At 41.1% G+C, this 20,336-nt stretch overlaps 1 protein-coding gene across 1 annotated transcript; it reads left to right on the top strand.

Annotated features, from left to right (window-relative positions):
* Positions 1-6,355: 6,355 nt before the first annotated feature.
* Positions 6,356-11,860, top strand: LOC147452119 (citrate synthase 3, peroxisomal-like). Its single transcript, XM_086517915.1, has 14 exons — positions 6,356-6,761; positions 6,930-7,107; positions 7,734-7,819; positions 8,738-8,842; positions 8,924-8,986; positions 9,094-9,203; positions 9,401-9,520; positions 10,274-10,349; positions 10,439-10,512; positions 10,599-10,659; positions 10,760-10,819; positions 10,904-11,001; positions 11,199-11,322; positions 11,414-11,860. Exons 1-14 carry the CDS (start codon positions 6,522-6,524, stop codon positions 11,543-11,545), a joined length of 1,527 nt encoding a protein of 508 aa, XP_086374041.1. The 5' UTR covers positions 6,356-6,521; the 3' UTR covers positions 11,546-11,860.
* The last annotated feature ends 8,476 nt before the right edge of the window (positions 11,861-20,336 follow it).

The raw sequence follows: 20,336 nt of genomic DNA, 5'->3' as shown, positions 1-20,336 counted from the left end.
TCAACTTGTAAACCTACTTTGTACCAATGGCCTTTTTGCCAGGAGGCAAATCACATAAAGTCCATGTGTCATTTTCTATAAGTGCATCATATTTTGATTGCATGGCAGCCATCCAATTTTTTGAATTTTGTGCTTGATTAAAAGACAGAGGTTCCTCAACATCATGTAAGCTAGACACAGCCAAAGCATAACAATCTGTTGCATAAGATGCATGGCCAGAGCCTGAACGAGTATGACTAGACAAAGGTGCATCCAATTTGCTATCACGCAATGTATGCACCAGCCATTTTGGCATACCTCTAGCCTGCTCATTTTCAACCCTTTCCTCATTAAGTACATCATGTACATCTGCATCAGTAATAGGTTGATCTGTAACATTTTCAAAAACCCCCATAGGCTGTACATTTGCCTCATTGGAATTTACATTCGAACTTCCACCACTAAAAAGAGGCAACAAAGTGTCATAAATGTCTTGTGAGCTTACATTATTGTCTCTAGTACATGACAAAAAGCACTAAACAGAGTCTTCCACAAATGCTACATCCCGTGATGTAACATTTAATGGTCTAGTAACTTGTGTGTAACGAAAAATAGCATGAACATAGTGAGCATTTCATTAGAATAGATTTCTAATGAGAATAACAAGAGTGATTGGCTGGAGAGAGCAACAAAAAGTATAACACCTAGTTAGATAGTCATGAACAATACTTGAAAAGAGAGAGAAATTAAGCAATTGACAACAGTTGAGGACCGGATTGGCATGGAGCCGGTCCCCCTTCTCCCATCAAGAGAGACATTTTAGAATACAATTCTTTGTGTTCCTTCAATACTAGCTAGTGCAATGAAGATGGAAACTTCATGCACTAAGCACAACACTTATTAAACACAACATCAATTCCCTCAGGGTCTCAGACCCAAGACCTCACACACCTTCGAAGATGGTGAGAGCTAGCGGGGTATGAGAGTAGATTGAGAGGAAGGAGTATTCTTACGAGAAAGATATACATCTCCTCACATAATCACTCATATTAGCATAGATTAGCTTAGTAATTAGCATGGTAGAGGAGATGAGCATGCATTGAAGCTTGGCTCTTGGTTGGATTGCATCACAAAGCCAAGAGTTGTTCGTGTAGGCCTCCCTTTTCACAAGCTTAGAGTAGGTGGTAAGCTTTCCATTAAAGCTTGAGAAGGAGAGAGAGAGTCTTCTTGCTTCACACATTGATTGTGTGAGTGTGTAATGCAATAATCCTTTCAAAGATCAGTCCCCCTGTCTCTCGGTCGACCTCTCTTCCTAATTGCTCATGCTACAGTCCTATTGGACCTCCCCAGGCCTAGCCAATGGGAATTAAGCAGTATAAGTGATAGCCTTCTGACATGTGTCCCCCTTTCCCCTTTTGTGAGAGATTTAGGTAATTAATAAATGCAACTAAACTCTCATTGGACCCCTTTGCCTCCTGGCCAATAGGAATCAGGCAAGCCATTGGGCTGTTGAATGCTCATTGGACCCCTTGGGAGACTGTCCAATAGTCTTCTAGAGAGCTTGATTCTTATCGGTTCTTTTATTAAGTGTTTTTAAATTAATTAAACTAGACTTACTCTAGCCTAATTCTAATTGGTCCACCTACAAGGTCATCCAATAGGATTTGAGTACACCTTGTGGGCATCTGGGCTAGGGAGCTGGCATGTGTCCCTCTTTCCCCTTGTGTACAAAGGGAGCTTGTGTTTGTGAGTTTCTCTCTCATCTCCTACTTCTAGGGCTCGCCCCCTCCTATGTAGGGATGGTTGAAGACTTTTGTGACACACACAGAGAATCCAATTTTCCTAAGCTTTTGACCTTTGGATACAACCTTTGAATTTTGGAACCTTAGCATTTTGGAAGTGTTAATGGGATGAACCTTAGGGTCTTTTAAGCCCATTGTTGCACATTTCTCTTTTGCAGATGGACCCCCCTTTGGATCCCTATTTTCTCTCCTTTGGATCCCTACTGTGGCCGGTCTGCCAGCTTAAGCAATAATCTAGCTTTTCCCCCCCTGGCACTTCCCCATATTCAATGATCAATTTAACATGAGAAAATCATTTAGGAGAATTAGATATTGATTATTATGACACATGAAACCAAAATACGCTTTGTTTGCGGATGTTACAACTTGTAAACTTTGATTTTAGCACTATAACAACCAAAAATACTTTTGATAGCCTTATCATCCAATTTTTTGCGCTGTGTTTATGGCACCAAAGCATATGCCAAACAACCAAAAACACGCATGTGCTCAATAGAAGGCTTTCTATCATGCCATGCTTCATATGGAGTAATAGTCTGTAAAGATTTTGCAGGACACCTGTTAAGTACATAAGCGGCACACATGATGGCCTCAAGCCAAAATGAATGTAGCAAAGCTTGACTTTTGACCATACATCATGCCATAGTGACATGTTTTTCCTCTCAGCAACACAATGTTGCTGAGGTGTATAAGGCACCATACATTGGTGTTTTATGCCACAACTAGCCAGAAATGCATTAAATTCATGAGACATATACTCCCCCCCTCGATTGGAACAGAGGATTCCCATAGTACATTTTGATACATTTTCAGCCATAGCCAGAAATTGTTTGAAGCACATAAAAACTTCGAACTTTGCTTTAAGTGGAAATACCCATGCATGCCTAAAGTAATCATCAATGCAAGTCACAAAGTAAAGGTAATTGCCCAAAGACGGAGTTTGCATGGGCCCACACACATCACTATGTACAAGCTGTAACCTGCATGTGGCCCTAATTGAACCATCCTTTAGAAACTTCGACCATTGCATCTTACCCAAAATACAGCCTTCACAAACATGTTTGATAGGTGCTTCAAGAGGCGGCAAAGAAGCAATCATATCAGATTTTTGCAAACGCAGCAAACTGGCAAAATTCAGATGTCCAAAACGTGCATGCCATAGTTTTGCATCTGAAACAGCCCTTGAATCTGCAAGTGCATTTGCAAAATTTTGTCCACACTTGTCATACAAAGTGAGCTTATACAGCCCACGGCACAAAAGACCAGATGCAACAATTTCATCACCAAAACTGAGATCATGAACTACATCTGTCATCCACAAATTTGACTACAAGTCCAAGTCTAGCAAGTGCAGATACAAACAAAAGATTCTTCTTGATCCCACGTACATAAAGTGCATTAACAAGTGTGAAAGAACTTCCATTTGCAGTAGTAAGCACAATCTTTCTAACGTAATGTGCTTTGTAGAAACACTGTCAAAATACCACACATGTGAATTTGCGGCAACTGACATGCATGCATCATGGACAACAGGATTGTAAGTGCACTCTGTACTAAAATCTCATTCTGCATCAACATCAGCATCACAATCTCCTTTCACAGAAGACTCAACAATGGCTGCATTTGTAGTGGAACCAACATTTGTAGTGGAACCACCCTCTTTCTTCTTGGCCTCTTTGGCCTTCAACTTAGGACACTGCTTGATCAAGTGATCATTAGCTTTACAATAATGGCAACGCATCTTCTTTTTGACCTTATCACAGAATTTCCAGACGAATTGCTGCCAGCAGAAGCATTAGGAACGTGTGATTTTCCACTCGCAGAAGAACCATAAGAAGTGGCTGCATTGATGTTATCACCCTTTCTTTGAGAAGCAATAAAAGCCTGTTCAACTGCACGCTATCTAGTCCTATTTTTTTGGAAAGTGACTCTTGCAACAGCAATATACACAATGCATCAAACTTGACAACTTCAGGATTTCCTTGGGTCATAAGTCTCCAAGTACTAACAAAAGTCTGGTAAGGTATCAAGAACAGTTTGCACAAGGGAACTGTCTGAAATGACTTCACCTGTAGAAATAAGTTGCTCATTGATATCCTTGACACCAGCAAGGAAAGTGTCCATATCATCTTCCTCATGCATAATCTTTGACTCCAGCTCTTTACGCAGCAATGCAATTTTAGCCTCATTGCGACTTGCATAAAGACCAGCTAGGATATCCCAAGCCTGTTTTGTAGATTTTGCTGAATGAATGTGAGGAGTAATGGTGCGCTTCACAGACAACGCAATCAATGCATGAGCCTGCGCATCATTTACATCCCAACAAGCTTGTTCTACCGTAGGCAAAACAACTCTTACAGTAGCAATCCATGCAGCAAGACCTACAACATCCTGAACATCGCCTACATCCTCAGAACCAGGACGTACATCAATGCCCTGCATAATATTTCAAACGCCCTTTGACACAAGAACATGTTGCATCATGTAAGCCCTCATAGGGTAATTGTCCCCATCCAATCTGTCCGTAGCAGCAAACATCTTGAACACATCTGTGTGTTGTCAGCCGTGGTAAATGCTGCACCTGATGTGAAAAACTGTCTGAAAAGAGGAGAAATGAAGCGGGAACAACACGTGCTATATAACACAAACCGTAGAAGACTGTAAGGCAGCAGTTATGCAGAAAACGACCTTGCATAAATTTCGCACAAAATTACGAAATAGCCTGTGTAGTATTGCTTGTACCGAAAACGGAGGCCAAGATGAGCCCAAATCAGAAATCTGAGCAGACTAAGCTCTACGAGGTCTCCCAAAATTTTTGTCGACTTGCGAACGCTCGCCAAAGCTCAATGAAATTGGAGAAAATGAGCACGCGTGTGCTGGAACTGGTGCCGACTAAGCCCGGGAGGACGCAACCTGCTATGATACCAATTGTTGGAATTAGGGTTGCGGGAAAACACACACAGCTTGGAGAAGACGAAGGAAGCTCAAGGCACACAATAGAAAGTATATTACTTAGTGTGCAATGGAAAGATAGATAGCCCTAGATTGATGGTAATGCATAGGAAAAAAACCTTCTAAAGAGGGAAGAATTGCCTCGGAGGTCCTAGTGTGTTCACAGACATCACTACCACATGTATATGGTAACAGAAAGGACAATAATTTTTGGCTTATAGGCAAGGCAACAATGGAGGATACAAGATTAGAATGTCATGAACATCAATGCATGACTGACAAGCTTCTGTGCTTGAAGGGTGTGCCCTATTTTCATAGCAACAATGCATCCTTGAAGGAAGGAGTAAATGTGCTTGTTGATGGAAGCATGCACCCTACAACTGAAGTGGTCACCTCCATATGGAGTGTGCAACTCAATGGCAGAAGATATAAGCTAGTCATTTAAAAAGCATGCAACTATAATAGAAACAATATCCTTTCTTGCCCAACAAGAAACTTCTTTTCAAAAAAAATATTGGACACCCCCATTGCCATCTTAAACATGCGAACATTGGTGATGACATTAAGAGCACCCCCACACACCCCTTAGAGCCAGTTCACACGTGGCTTAGGTTTAGGGTAGCTTGGTTCACGTGGAGCGATGACATGGTTGCCAATTTGTTTTATATCCCCCAATCATCGGAGTTATTTTTTCAAAAGAGGACTAGCCTCTTGCCATGGTGAAATTTTAGCGAGATGACAACCGGGGTGTCCAATATTTGTTTAAAAAGAAGTTTCTTGTTGGGCAAGAAAGGACAATAATTTTTGTCTTATAACTAGGGCAACAATGGAGGTTACAAGATTCAAGATTCCAAATGCTATCAACATCAAAGCATGGCAGACAAGCTTCCGTGGTTGAAGGGGGTGCTTCATTTTCATAGCAGCAATGCATCCTTGAAGAAAGGAGTGGAGGTGCTTGATTATAAAAGCCTGCACCCTACAACTGAAGTGGTCGCCTCCATATTGAGGGTGCAACTCGATGGCATAAGGTCGAAGCTAGTCATTAGAAAAAGCATGCAGGTGTAATAGAAGCAGTAATTGCTTGCCAAAAATTCCTCTTTCTAAAAATAACTCCCATGATTGGGGGATGTAAAACTAATTGGCAACCATGTCAGTGCTCCACATAAACCAAGCTGCCCCTAAACCCAAGCCACATGTGAACTGGCTCTATGGGGTGCGTGGGGGACGCTCTTAATGTCCTCACCACCAATGCTAACATATCCAGCTTTGTAGTGTGAATTTCTTTGATTGAAAAAGAAAAAATTCCGGTCGTAATTCCATAGGACCTTGATTTTCAAGGTAAAAATTTGGGCATTTTAGTCATAAATCCTGGAGAACACAGTAGATTTTGGCATAAATCTCGGTTCTCCAACTAGTTTGCCCTTAAAAAATGATGGTCAAAGGACCTTTACCTTAGTGGGACTTGGTTCTAACCAACAATTTGGTGGCTGCTGAGGTTTTGAGTTGGAATTTGGATATGGATGCGTTGAATTGTTAAGGAAATGGCATCATCTATGATGCAAAATTGAATTTTAGAACGAGTTTAAACTGACCAATCATTGATTTCCTCTGATTTGTTTGGCAAGTTTTAGACAAGTAGCCGCTTTTCTGAGTTTTGATCGCTGTTGGAAGAGCACGAAGCGGGCAAGGAGGAGCTATTTCTGTGAGTGCGGGATAGCGTTGAGAGAGAGAGAGAGAGATTGCCCATTGAGTGCGTGCGTGTGTTCAGCAGCAAGCAATACGCAGAACATGAACAACCCAAATTCGTCAGCATACCTGAAGAGGCTTGCAGTGTATGCTAGCCACCTCTCTCCGTCCCCACCCTATCAGAGCGAGAATCCTTGCTTGGAGCGGGTCGAAACATTGTCTGTGACAGGCGAGGACGATGATCGCAAGACATCGCTCACCATTGTAGATAACAGGACTGGCAAACAGTATCAGCTCCCTATCTCTGAAGGCCATACCGTTAAGGCTGCTGATTTTAAACAAGTTAGCTCTCTCTCTCTCTCTCTCACACACACACACACACACGCACGCACGCACGCACGCACGCACGCACGCACGCACACACACACACACACACACACACACACACACACACACACACACACTTTATGACACTTTGTTCACTAACCTCCATTTGGTTTAATTGAGCAGATTAAGAGCGAAGATGGTACTGGCTTGAAACTTTATGATCCGGGCTATCTCAATACAGCTCCCGTGCGATCCTCAATTTCTTACATTGATGGAGATAAAGGCATCCTCCGTTACCGAGGTTACCCCATTGAGGAACTCGCAGAGAAGAGTACCTTCACAGAGGTTGCCTATCTTTTGGGTGAGTTTTTTTCTTTCTAACAAATACTTGTCAGAGTGAAATAAATTCAGTACATACATAGTGCAAGGAAACACTAAAGAGAAGCGAATTCTAAAGGAAATGAAAAAAGACACACATTGCATGCATGCTCGACCCTCATTTGTGGATATCTATACTCACCCTCATTTGAGATGTTTTGAAAGGATTTTTATTTTTTTGAAATTGTGGAGACCTAATGAATGTGCTACAATTTAGTGCGATCAAATGCAGTGGTTAAGCTGATCTTTCAGGCAAACATGAGAGAACTTTGCATTCACATAGATTTTACATTGTTTAGAATTTAAGTTTAAAATGATAAATCTGTTTTTGAGATTGTCTAACATTGTATAAGTATTTGATCCATGTGCTGAAAACTACAGGACTTTCGAAAAATTGAGTTCCCACAGATTTTGCATCACTTTGAAGTTAACGTTAGGATGAATTATCTATCTTTGAGATTTTGTAGCAATGTATAACTATTTGATCAATGCATGGGAAAAACAGTTTTCTTGAATAATTCTTTTGGCAACAGTTAGAAGGGGGGTTTTGTGATCCTTATAAGAGTTTTATTGTAACTTATTGTTCATGCGCTTTGCTGCCTTGCACAGTGTATGGGAATCTCCCAACCAAGGATCAGTTGTCTCACTGGGAAGCTTCCATAGCACAACATTCGGCTTTGCCAGAAGGTGTACTGGTATGTTCTAGTAAAACAGACTTCCTAAACTTAAACTTGTTCAAATAGGAAAATGTTATTGCTTGCCTGTCTATGGAGGGCAGAGACAATACCATAGTTTGATTTTTGTGTATCAAGAACAGCGTGCTGACTAAGGGGGGGGGGGGGGGGACTTGTTCCCATTGATTCGTTTGCGTGATGCTTAAGGAGAGACTTCATGGTGGCTCTAGTTTGAATCAGTCCGTTACACAGCTTGTAATGGTGTACGAATAGGTAACTATGGACAGAGGCCACCCCTAGATAGCTTGACCTAGAGAAGTTATCCTCATTCTTTATGGTGCTTAAGACATGAGCAAACCTCTATTGTAAGGTGGTGACTAATGACCTCCCTAGCTCCTCTGCTCAATTGTGAGATGGAGACCATGGCATAACAAGGCCCTTTTTTAAGGGAAGTGTATTATGCATTAGCTGGATGTACTCATGTATCGTCAAGAGCTTATTGCAGAAGGAGTTTCAAGGGGTTGTTAAATTGATCGTATGTTATGGTAAAGGCAAAAATGCGAAATTTTCGAACTTGTATTCTCTCCAAGGTTGTTTTTGAGGTCTGTACAGAATGAGCGTCTTTTCTCTTTCAAGGGCTACGTGTTGCTGATTTTTATTTGTCTATCCATCCATCTATCTATCTACCTGCCTAGTTTTGCAAGAAATGAAATAGCGATGCATGTGGAGAGACTTGCTAAAAAGAAGCCCAACCGGTTTAGGATAACTACTATATATTTGTCATTCAAGTTCTATATGCAAGTATCTTTTTTCAGCACAGCTAAAATGTTTAAAGGGGAAAGAATGGTCTGAGGTCCTAATATAGTTCAGTGCTTGGCTCTGTCGTATGCGTGTTTTCCAAGAGACCTAACTAATCTGTGTATTTGGACCATGTTGTAGGATGTCATTGCAGCTTTGCCACATGATGCACACCCTATGGGCGCTCTTGTTGGGGCCATTAATGCTTTGGGATCCTTTCATCCAGATGCAAATCCGGCATTAAAGGTATTAATAGAGGACTTGTGATACAGTTGACAATCATGCAATAGCTTTTGAACCATAAATTTAAAGCTTTGCCTTATTCAGGGTCAAGATTTGTATCGATCAAAGTCTGTTCGCGATAAGCAAATTGTTCGTATTCTAGGAAAGGTATGTGCTCATGTTGATGACACAGAACTCAATCTCAATAAGTGAGTGAGATATGTTTTTATGGGTTTTGGTCATGTATTGAACTCCTTCCCTTCATCTCTATGTAGGTACCAACCTTGGCAGCTGCTATATACTCGAGAATGGCAGGAAGACATCCAGTGGTGCCATCGAGTCATCTTTCTTATTCTGAGAATTTCCTTTACATGCTAGATTCCATGTAAGGTCATAGTCTCTTCGTATTCAGCGAAAAGCCGTCCTGGCATTTTGTGCTTCAAGACTTACCTCTGCCACTTTCTAGTGTTCTAGTGTTAGTGAGCTTTGCTGAATTTGTTGGTCACACACTCCCAATTCTCAGTGTGTGCAAGCGGTGTTTTATGATTTCATCTGGTTTGTTTTTTGCAAACTGACCTGCAGGGGTAACTTATCATACACTCCTAATCCCCGTCTTGCACGAGTGGTGGATATTCTTTTCATCCTTCATGCCGAACATGAGATGAACTGTTCTACTGCTGCTGCACGCCATCTGTCATCCAGGTATCTTCTTTAGTTGGATCATGTACTTAATTTGGGTCATGTCGGGATGATTAAATGACAAGAGTCTCTCTCTCTCTCTCTCTCTCTCTCTCTCTCTCTCTCTCTCTCTCGTGTGTGTGTGAGAGAGCCTCACAGATGGAACAGAAAAGCGTTGTCTTATAAAGATAGATATTGGAAGCACATCCCCAAAGATAGATAATGGAAGCACATCACCAAGAGAGCTTTGGGGAACATGTTTTAGGTGCGCCTCCTCATCATGGTTTTGGTAAACTCTATGCACTCAGCATTTTCATGGTAAAACATACTATAAAGCTTAACAAGCTAAACAGGGTGAAACGCTTGGAGGATTTTGGTCACAATGTTCTATATTGTTTATCTTGATGTGGAAGAGAGCTTGTTTCATGTCCAGTGATCCACTTTTTGAATGAGCATATGGTTCAGAGGCGAGATGCTTTCAACAGAAAAATCACTCGAGGGAATGGAGGAAAACTTTTAGGTTGACATTAGAAGCTTTAGAGAACAATAAGGTAGACTTATCAGCACACTGGAGAAAACACTTCACTGACACTTCCCGGTGATGAAGAAATAGGCAGCCTAGATGAGAGTGCGCCATCTTGTTCTTATTGCTGCTTCATACTCTCTTACTTTGCGTGATTGCACCATGTGCGTCTAATTGAATATGATGGGATCATCCGTGTTTATATTTTTGGAAGGTTTAGTGCTTCATTAATGATGTTAATTTGAACTTTGCAGTGGAGTTGATGTCTACACAGCCGTTGCCGGAGCGGCCGGGGCACTGTATGGACCATTACATGGTGGTGCCAATGAGGTTTTGTCGTCTCCTTTCTTCCACATTTATGATATGCTATGTGTGCCCTTTTATACTCAACTACATTGCTTGACATTGATGCTGTCCAGGCAGTCTTAAAGATGTTAAGCGAGATCGGTAGTGTCGACAATATTCCGGAGTTTCTAGAAGGCGTAAAGAATAGGTAACAGAAGGCTCTCTTGTTTTGAGGATTTCTTTGGGGTGATATGCAAAGGTTTGATATCCTTTCATCTGTCCTGATAATACCAGGAAGAGGAAGATGTCCGGGTTTGGCCATCGGGTGTACAAAAATTACGATCCTCGAGCCAAAGTATTAACACTTTGCTTCAAATGATGTATTTTATGATATGAAGCAATTATGCCTTATACTTTATGCAATCATGAAACTAAGTCTTACTCTGATTGACTAGGTTATCAAGAAGCTTGCGGAGGAGGTGTTTTCCATAGTTGGACGTGATCCTTTGATTGAGGTCTGCTTGTTCATTCTGTTAGTCACACCCTCACTTGTTTCATGTTGGTGGATCTCTTGTGACTGCGAAAAATTACTTTTGCAGGTAGCAGTTGCTTTAGAGGCAGCAGCTCTCTCCGATGAGTATTTTGTCAAGAGGCAACTTTATCCTAATGTGGACTTCTATTCGGGTTTGATTTACAGGTGCTTGCTCTCTCTCTCTCTCTCTCTCTCTCTCTCTCTCACTCTCTCTCTCTCTCTCTGCCCATACATGCATGCATGTCCATGATGTGTCTATGTGTGTGTGTACCCGATATGTGTATGGTGTCATCTCGAGCAAAGCAGAACTCATTTGGTTTGGAAGAAGCGATCCAGCATCATTCGTCCTTTTTGCATTTCAGAGCCTTAGGTTTTCCTCCTGAGTATTTCACGGTCCTTTTTGCCATCCCTCGAATGGCTGGATATCTTGCACATTGGAAAGAGTCATTAGACGACCCTGACACGAAGATTATGCGTCCTCAGCAGGTAAGGCAATCTGCATTACTCAATCAATAAACGTAGACTTAATCTCTTTCTTAATGAGATGGTTTTACTATGGGCTCGTTCTTGGTTGTAGTGGTACGTCGGTGTCTGGCTGCGTCATTATATTCCAGCACCAGGCCGAACAGTCGACAATAATGAAGATAGATTCGGTGAAATAGCAACGTCAAATGCTACAAGGCGCAGAAAAGCTGGTGGTATTCTGTGATTTTCCATACACAACCAGAAGTTCGCTTCTACGGCTTAATGTGCATACGCAGGAGTATCATTTTGTACAGCAGGTGGGCTCATATTGGTGAACTTGGGTTAAATTCTTAATGAAGAGCATATTTGCCATAATAATTTTTGGCTAAAATCAGGGAAGAGATTCTTTTGGCTTCTGTTTTTTTTCCTGTATATGATTATCCTTTCATCTACTGTTTAGAGTATCGATAAGTCACACCATTCAACTCAAACTCACCATTATGTACAAAGGAAAATGGGTGAAAAGACATCCTTCAAACTCATATTTAGTTCTCTTAAATTGTAATTCTCTCTTGCTTTAGGTCCTTTAATTTAACTTATTTTTAAAAACTGGGTTATCTAGATGTAAGTCTTTCTTATGTTGGACTTGATTCTGAGACGTGTATTATACAATACCTTAGTCTAGTATCTCGCCTTTTGATCATTCATGAGAAAGTTGCTTTTGAAGAAACATTGTTGGCTGCATATGCTCAAGTGGAGATTGAGTTTCAACTTAGGTAGGAGGAGAAAGTTATAGTTCTCCAATTATTATCTAAAATTTATGTGAAGAGGGTGTAAGTGCGTGCGAGAGGAGGGAGAGAGATGAGGGACATGCTAAGTGCATGAGGAGAGAGAGAGAGAGAGGAGAAAGAGGGACACACTATGTAGTCCCAGCTCCAATGGTGAGTTCCCCCAACCTTAACTGACAGTACTGAGGTGTGTTTCTCCCATGGTTTACAGACAGTCATCTGGGTGGTAAACGGGGATCACAATATCGTACAACACTATTGAGGAATCAACAATGTCTTGAATAACCATCGTGGTTAACTTGAAAGATTCACAAGCACCCAAACCGAGCCATGACCTCTATTGGTGATTGGTAGACCCAAAAGTAATCGCATAGAGATATTGTACATAGAGTGTTTCATAAGTAACAACTTGATAAATACGCATGCCGTTTCAAATCAGCCTTTGCTAAATATTATGACCCATAACACTTAGTGTGCATGAATTTAGCAAAAAACAGATCTGAACTTGTATATCCATAATCGTCCTTGCCAATACTTTTGGCGAATGTGATGCTCCTAGCACTCATTGAAGAGGAGTGGATTACCAAAGTATGAATACATGTCTGTAATATCGGATGGGTATGTGGTGTGTTCACACTAGGTAATCGGTTACTTGTCCTTTAACCTCAATAAGCTCCCACCTAAAGCCAATCTATCTTTAAGCAAGAGCAACCACGAGAAACTTTATCCTACGCTCATCACCTCATCGTTATGTAGAAGTTGCTTAAGATCGGAAGGCGACAGCGTGATGTCTACATTTGCATTTGTATAAACCATGTATGCTCTATGCGCATCAGAGAATATGCACAAACACCCGAGTATCACCGAAGTATCTCATTACCTTCCATAGTGTCCTACCATTGTTAGCCATGTGTCAATCCACTTTTCACACTTCGGAAGTTATCTTCGACTAAATCGTATTCATGACATACTCCCACTGAAGCTTGACACCTTGTAGCAAAGCCTCGTCACTAAAGGACATTCCACTAGTTGACATCAACAAGTCACGCTTAATCAATGCATCAAGCATCAAGCATACACACTTTCCACACAAAGAAGTTGGTACCGTCAAATATTGTCAAGGTGAAGAGCCTTAAATTTAGCATAATTTTAGCCATCACTTTTTCAAATGACAACTAGATCCAAGCGATACATTTATTCAAAAGGCTCCAAAAATAACTCCAAATGCAACCACATGAGTTCTAAATGAGGTTGCTCAAATGTGATACTATACTAGCCAAATCCAATGGTGAGCTCCCCTAGTCTTATTCCTTAAGGCTACCAAAGAATGAATACACTATATGTGTATATGTGATGGGTACGTGTGTGTCCACATTGTGGAATTGGCCACTTGGCATTTAGCCCCAACAACAACAAAAAAATTACCCATCCTTTGAGATAAGTACGAAAATTTTCCTAAACATTATCAACTTATTTCAATGTGATGCATATTTTATCGTTCAAGATACCATTAACTTGCCCATCTAATTTGTATTCACCTATCAGGAGGGGGATGGGGTTCCTAAATTTCCATAAAACTATGGATTTGATTAAAATTTTGACAAATAGAAGATGTACGTGCAAGATGTTGGGGATGTACTAGTTGAGTGTGAGCTCTGAAAACAACTACTACTCCTAGGTAAATTATTACACTTAGCTAGCCTTGAAGGATTTTCCACTCAATGTTAGCTCATTGTCACAAACTGTTGACATGTCAAAGCCCTGAAGAATGGAGCCAACTTACAGATGCCGGCTGAGGGGCCTAAACCCTAAGAAGAACAAGTAACAGAAGAATAAGTCCTACCTACTTATGGAGACCCTGTATGATGGGGCCCCAAGTGACATAAAGGATTATAATAAAGCAGGACCCACGTAGCTGATGTGGTAGTTTTCAAAAATTATCCTGACAGTGTTGAAATGGTAGGCTGTACGTATTTTTGCGTTTTGTGCTGGTTGTTGACTTGGCAGCTGTACTGATTTTCGTAAATTACGTTGGCAACTTTTTGGCATTGCTTTTGGACCAAAAGCTTTTGAGTTTGAAGGCTTTTCATGTAAACAACTCTTCATAGGCCAAGGGCCTTTAAATATGTGTCAAGGGCTCATTCTCTGGCATTCTTCTTGGAGAAGGTGCAGAGTTTGGAGTATCGGCTTGTACCGAGTTGATGCAATATACAGAAATACCGAAAGGGGCGCCAATACTCTCTGGGGTGGAATTCCGCCACTCCGTGTTGCGTGTCGTCTCTCTCTCTCTCTCTCTCTCTCTCTCTCTCTCTCTCAGTTCAATTGTTATTGAAGTGCTAAAAGTTTGTTCAGTCTGTTCTTTTCTGTTGGCATGTGGTGGCCGTCTTTTGACAGTGGTATTAGAGCATCAGTCGTGTACTTTTCTGAAAGCATACCGGTCCTACCGAAGAGCAGACATAGAAAACCAGAGACTAATGGAATTTTATTTGAAGTATCTATCTTCAGGTCCTGACCCTGGACTTATTAGTCACTTCCACCCTTACTTCATCGCGCATCGGGCCCGTCTTCATCGGTCATGTCTTACAAGGTATAAGCCAAAAAAATCACTTGCAAAGAAGGATCCAAGATTTGTTTCGAGTCACTGTTTTTCTCAAAAGCAGTGCCGTGCAGATGCTGATGTCTACAGCTACCAAGTTGCACACTCCAAGGACTTGGTAAGCTTTCAAGATTTTTTTTTGTCCGAAGTTATATGGTTTCTGACATCTTCCTTCGGAGTGCAACTTCTGGCAAAGTGGGTTATCCTGAAATGCTTGCCATGGAAACCCTAGCAGATTATAACGTGAAATTTCTTGACATCTCTCAATAGATGTCCAAGAGCTGATGGACCATGTTGTGCTCGACTACAACCTTATGCAATGAACCTAACCCTAATTTTGGTGCAGGTTACAGGATGGAAAGTCAGTCGACTTTTCAAGCTCAATTGATGTCGAGATTGCTTGTTTAAGTTTGAATTTTGTTTGAGAACTTTTTTGGTGATCCTGTTGGTATTTGTTTGAAATGGATGAAATTTGTTTTGGACCTGTTTTGGTGCCGATTTTAAATGTTTGACTCTGGTTTTAATACTGTTTCATTGATTGGTGATTTTACTCCTGGGTGGAGAAGTGAGAATTAATATTTTGGTATTGTTTGAACCTCGGAACGACACAGGCTGATGCCTACGGAGCGTTTGGTTGTATGCTTGTAAAATAATTATTGTGGTGACTCTCGGCCCGGACCTGGATGGTTATGTGGGAGGAGTATTAAGAAGTCTGAGCAGTGGTTACTCTCAGCACCTCCAAACGACGCAGACTGCGGTCTGGGGGCGTTTGGTTGTAAAAGGCCTCTATATCTCTCAACCTGGACCTTTTTAGGTTATGCGGGAGGAGTGATGAGGGAGTCGTTGAATATCTCTCGGCCTGGACCTTGTTAGGTTATGCGGGAGGAGTGTTCATCGGCGTCTTTATGTTTCTATGTCTTGTAACATGCATATGTGAGCATTTGTGTTGCATTGTGATGTGCCCAACACTGAATATTCCTAATTGGATGAGATTACCTGGGTATGTAATTTTAGTGCATCAAGACACCCATGGAAGATCAGTGCAGTTTGGGTGTGATGGCTAAATTTACTATACTGGAATATCAAGAGTTTCGATCTGGACGAGAGGAGAAGCCAACTCCTTGATCAAACGAGCCGAAAGGAGAAGCTAACTCCTTAACAAAAAAAGAAAACTGATTGTCCCTCGGAATGACCTTCGGAAAATTTTGAGCTAACTTGAGTTGTTTTGCAGATATGCTGTAATCGCGGACGACTACTCTCTTTCAAGAACGGGAGATGTCACAAGCTACTGACGTGTCAAAGCCTTGAAGAATGGAGCCAACTTACAGATGCCGGCTGAGGGGCCTAAACCCTAAGAAGAACAAGTAACAGAAGAAGAAGCACCCTGGGTGAGTCCTCTCCCATTGTGCCTTAAGCCTAGGTCAAGGGGTGAGAAACCCAGAGGATATTGTCAAAACCTTTGGTGTCAAGTCTGCTATTCGCCCTATACCTACAGATGTGGTTTACAAGAAAACGATACCAGCCATGATGTAATATCTAAAGCAATATACCATAATTTTTTCCTTTGTTCTTTTTTTTTTCACTTCTGTACTTTTTTTTTTCTATTACACATATTGGCCAATAAATCTTTATTTTTCAACGTGTTCACACCTCCTCGACCATCCAAGCATCCGTTGGACGTGGACGTCCATCGGCGAACATTTTGCGAAACGAAACCATTTTTGGTGCGTACGGAGATCGTGGGATTGCCAAAATGCACAACGATGACCAGCGGCGCTGCACGGGCCAAAAAAAGGCCCTGTGCACCACGGCGCACATGGGAATGGCATAGCGACCAATATGGATAAAATTCATGTTATTGTTGAATTGCCTAGGACCAACAACAGTCAAAGGGGTTCATGCTTTCATGGGACATTGTGGATATTATAGACGATTCATTTACATATATGCTCTTTGTATGGACTGATGAATGTGAAGAATCCTTCATGAAGCTTAAAGAAGCTCTCACTTCAACCCCAATATTGAAAGCACCAGATTGGAATAAGATATTCTATATACATATTGATGCTTCCAATTTTTCCATTGGGTGTATATTATCTCAACCAGGAGAAGGAAAAATTGATTTTCCCATTTCTTATGCTAGTAGACAGCTGAATGTGGCAGAGAAAAACTATACAACCACCAAAAGATAAGGATTAGGGATGATCTATGCCGTAAAAAAGTATAGGCATTACCTATTAGCCAACAAATTTGTTTTCTTTGTGGACCACCAAGCTTTATTGTACTTGGTCAAAAAGCTATGCAACACAGGGAGAATAGTGAGATGGTTCATCATTATTTTGGAATTTGATTTTACTATAGTTGTAAAAAAGGGCACCACACATCAAAGAGCGGATCATTTATCAAGGATTATTTCAAGAGAACCACCAAAAGGGGTAGATGATGATCTACCATATGCATATCTCTTCTCTGTGGAAATGATACCCCATTGGTAAAAAAATATGGTTTCATTGATGACCATAGCTCAAGTGGGTTCTCAAATACCACTTCCTATTACACCAGGATTAATTGGGCAATTGGATATGTATCAATTACTAGCTGGAAGGCTATGCAAAAGAGATCGAGATGGAATATTGCTTTTGTGTGTTAATCCTGAGGAGAAAATCTAGTACCTAAGTCAAGCACACATTACCATAGTAGGACTTCACTTTGCGGAAGACCAAACTATGCAACGGATCTTGAGACTTGGAGTAGTTTGGCCAACCATGAGGAGTGATGTTCACTCATTTGTGAAAGATTGTCTTCAATGCCGTAAAAAAACACCCATACCTCATGTGACATTATTTCAAATATCACTAGTTCCTAAGTGGGGTAACTATCTAGTTACTTACTTATCACCCTATTCCCTCCTTCACTTTGACTTTAGGACAAACCCACACTTTACAATCCTCCCCTTGGGATTTGGACTAAGACAAAACACTAAAAATGCAATATCCACACAGGATGATAAGTTGTATCCACACAAGAAGGTAAAATCCACATAGGTTGACAAAAAATCCACACAGGAATATAAAAGTCCTCCCCTAAAGAGGCTGCATCTTCAAAGTATGTCATCATAGAAGACAAAGTTGTTCTTGCTTTCCTCTTCTTCTAAGTAGCATTGAGAAGGAGGGTGTCCCTTCTTACCGCATTTTTTGCAAGGTTTGTTTGTGTGGTAGTATTTTGCTGTGCGTCCCATTCTCCATTCATAACACTTTCTTCCAATTGATAATGTTGATGGCGAATATCTTCCCCTTGAGGATGTCGTGACAAAAGCCCCTCCTGATGATGTTAATGAATATTTTTGCTTTCTTTCTTCTGCTTGGATTGAGTTGATGACATCTTGGAAAGGTGGAGCTGGTTCCTTTTCTTCAAGAATTGTAACTAAGTGGTAATAAGAAGGTGGAAGTGCAAATAATAGTACGGCCACTTTGTCGTCTTCTTTTGGTACTTTGATCTGAATGTAAGTGAGCTGCATGACAATGATCTTAAGCCTATTTACTAGGCTAGCCATGTCCTCCCCTTCTGTCATAATGATCTTGTAAAGTTGTCTTCTGAGACTAACTTTACTTCTTTTGGCCCTTGCTCCAAAATTACTTTCTAGAACATTCCAATCTTCATGTGCATGCTTACATTCGTCTATGAAATTCACATAGTGGTGATGATGATTCCCAATGTTTGTTTGTCTTTGGCCAAATTTTGTGCACTTTCTATGAGTGTAGATGCCCTAGTATGTACTCCATCAGGTTCATCTTGTTGTTCTAGGGCTGTGCTGATAACAGACCATAAACATTTTTTCATTAGGTAACCCCTTAACTTTGTTTGCCAGGTGTGACATCCTTCCCCGCTGTAGTTTTCAATTCATTTTTCCCCCATGGTGCTAATAGAGGGCTCTTAGCTTAAGAGACTCTCCTAGCCAGTGTCTATCTCTTTACACGAGCACGAATTCCCCTTCGGATACGATAGAAAATTTATTTACAAATTATTGTGCTTGGCTGCAAAATTTGAGGGTTCATTGCAAGATAGATAGACAGATAGATATATATATATATATATATATATATATATATATATATATATATATATATATATATATATATATATATATATATATAGATATAGAGAGAGAGAGAGAGAGAGAGAGAGAGAGAGAGAGAGATCCTTTTGAGTATTCCTTTGTGAAGTACCTCTTCATCTTTTGGGTGAAGTCACCCTTCATAGGCTTGAGTTCCTTTTGTCTGGAAGGAGCCTATGAAATTCTAAAGCTTCGAGTGTCGCCTTTGATGATTCCTTTGAAGGAGTCCAATTGCTTGAGGGAATCCTTCTTTAATCACTTGGTGATGTCTTACATTTTCTTTAATGCTAGGGGGATCAAAGTCTTTTGAACTTTTGGTGAAGCTTTTAAAACTTGATGGGAGCACCTTCCTTTAATTTTCTGGTTTACCGCTTCACTGCGGGTGGGAAGCCCCTCTATCGGGTTTGTAGGGCTTGGAGAAGTGAGCTCCCATGGGAAGGGCCACTTAAGCTATGGATTAATGGGGCAATGGGGTGGTGAGATAGCGGTTTTGCTAAGGTTGCTGGCAGCGCGAGCAAGGACGAGCACCTCCGGGCAGGCGGGGTCAGGATGCGGGCAGCCTTCGGGCAAGCAGCGAGCAGGGTATCTTGCGGGCTCAAAAGGTCTTTGTGCGCATGATCGGCTGCTTACGGACCCAATTAGGCAATTCAATACAGTTTGCCACCACATTTGAGTTCCGCCCACTCCCCCCTTTGTCAAAGGAGGATCTTGAACTCGCAACCCACCATGCCCACACCAAATTATAGTGTTTGTGCTAGGCTAAGGGACCCAATGGGCTACACGTGAGAAAAAGTCCAAAAGAAAGATATTTTTTCTCGGTTTTGTAGGGCTTCACCCACAAAAACACACACAAACACCTATTTTAAGTACTAAAATTGGGCATAGGAATGAGGGAGCTCTTGAGCTCAGATTGAGGTTCTTGGAGCTCTTCATGTAGCTTGTGAGTGTGTCCTTAAGATTATGTATGCAATGGAAAAAGAAAAAGAACTTAGTGAAATTAATCAAAGTCTCAATAAGTGCAAAATTGACCATAATTTAGTGGAAGGAGCTCTTAATCAACCTCGGCCTAGCTATGGAGGGTAGTGGCTCACTGGACTTTCACCATGAACTTGCCTACACATAGCTTAGTCGTGAATTGATTAGAGGGTAGAGAAATCTAATGGAAATGCCAATGATAATTAAAGAGTAACAATCATACTAACACAAAAGCATGGTAATAACCTAGCTAGCACACCATAGCTCTGATACCACTTGAAGGGAATATGATTGTGCTAGCTATGGTGGATGAAAGAGAAACATCGTGCACAGAAGTGAGTGTGTGTCGGATGGATTATCACTTGAGTGAATTAGGTTCCAAGATCAATTAACTTGGACTCATAATCACGATCTTGAGTTGTTGCTAAGCCATCACAAGCTCACCATAAACAAGAGAGATGTAATGCAAAATAGACTTGTGTTTATTCATTCATGAAATGAGCTTTAAGTAGCTCTACAACTTGACTCCATTACATGTGGGATAATTTCCCCTCTTCCCTCC

This window comes from Adiantum capillus-veneris, chromosome 8 (assembly GCF_014529385.1).
Source record: "Adiantum capillus-veneris isolate H3 chromosome 8, ASM1452938v2, whole genome shotgun sequence".
Taxonomy (NCBI): domain Eukaryota; kingdom Viridiplantae; phylum Streptophyta; class Polypodiopsida; order Polypodiales; family Pteridaceae; genus Adiantum; species Adiantum capillus-veneris.
The sequence above is the reverse complement of the archived record's forward strand: the minus strand, read 5'-3'. Positions and strand labels throughout refer to the sequence as shown.

Excerpts from the sequence above, each read along its gene's own strand:
- LOC147452119 (XM_086517915.1), top strand. The coding sequence starts at position 6,522 with ATGAACAACCCAAATTCGTCAGCATACCTGAAGAGGCTTGCAGTGTAT. Across the intron at positions 7,820-8,737 it reads CTTTGCCAGAAGGTGTACTG|GATGTCATTGCAGCTTTGCC; the intron begins GTATGTTCTAGT and ends ACCATGTTGTAG. Across the intron at positions 10,660-10,759 it reads ATTACGATCCTCGAGCCAAA|GTTATCAAGAAGCTTGCGGA; the intron begins GTATTAACACTT and ends CTGATTGACTAG.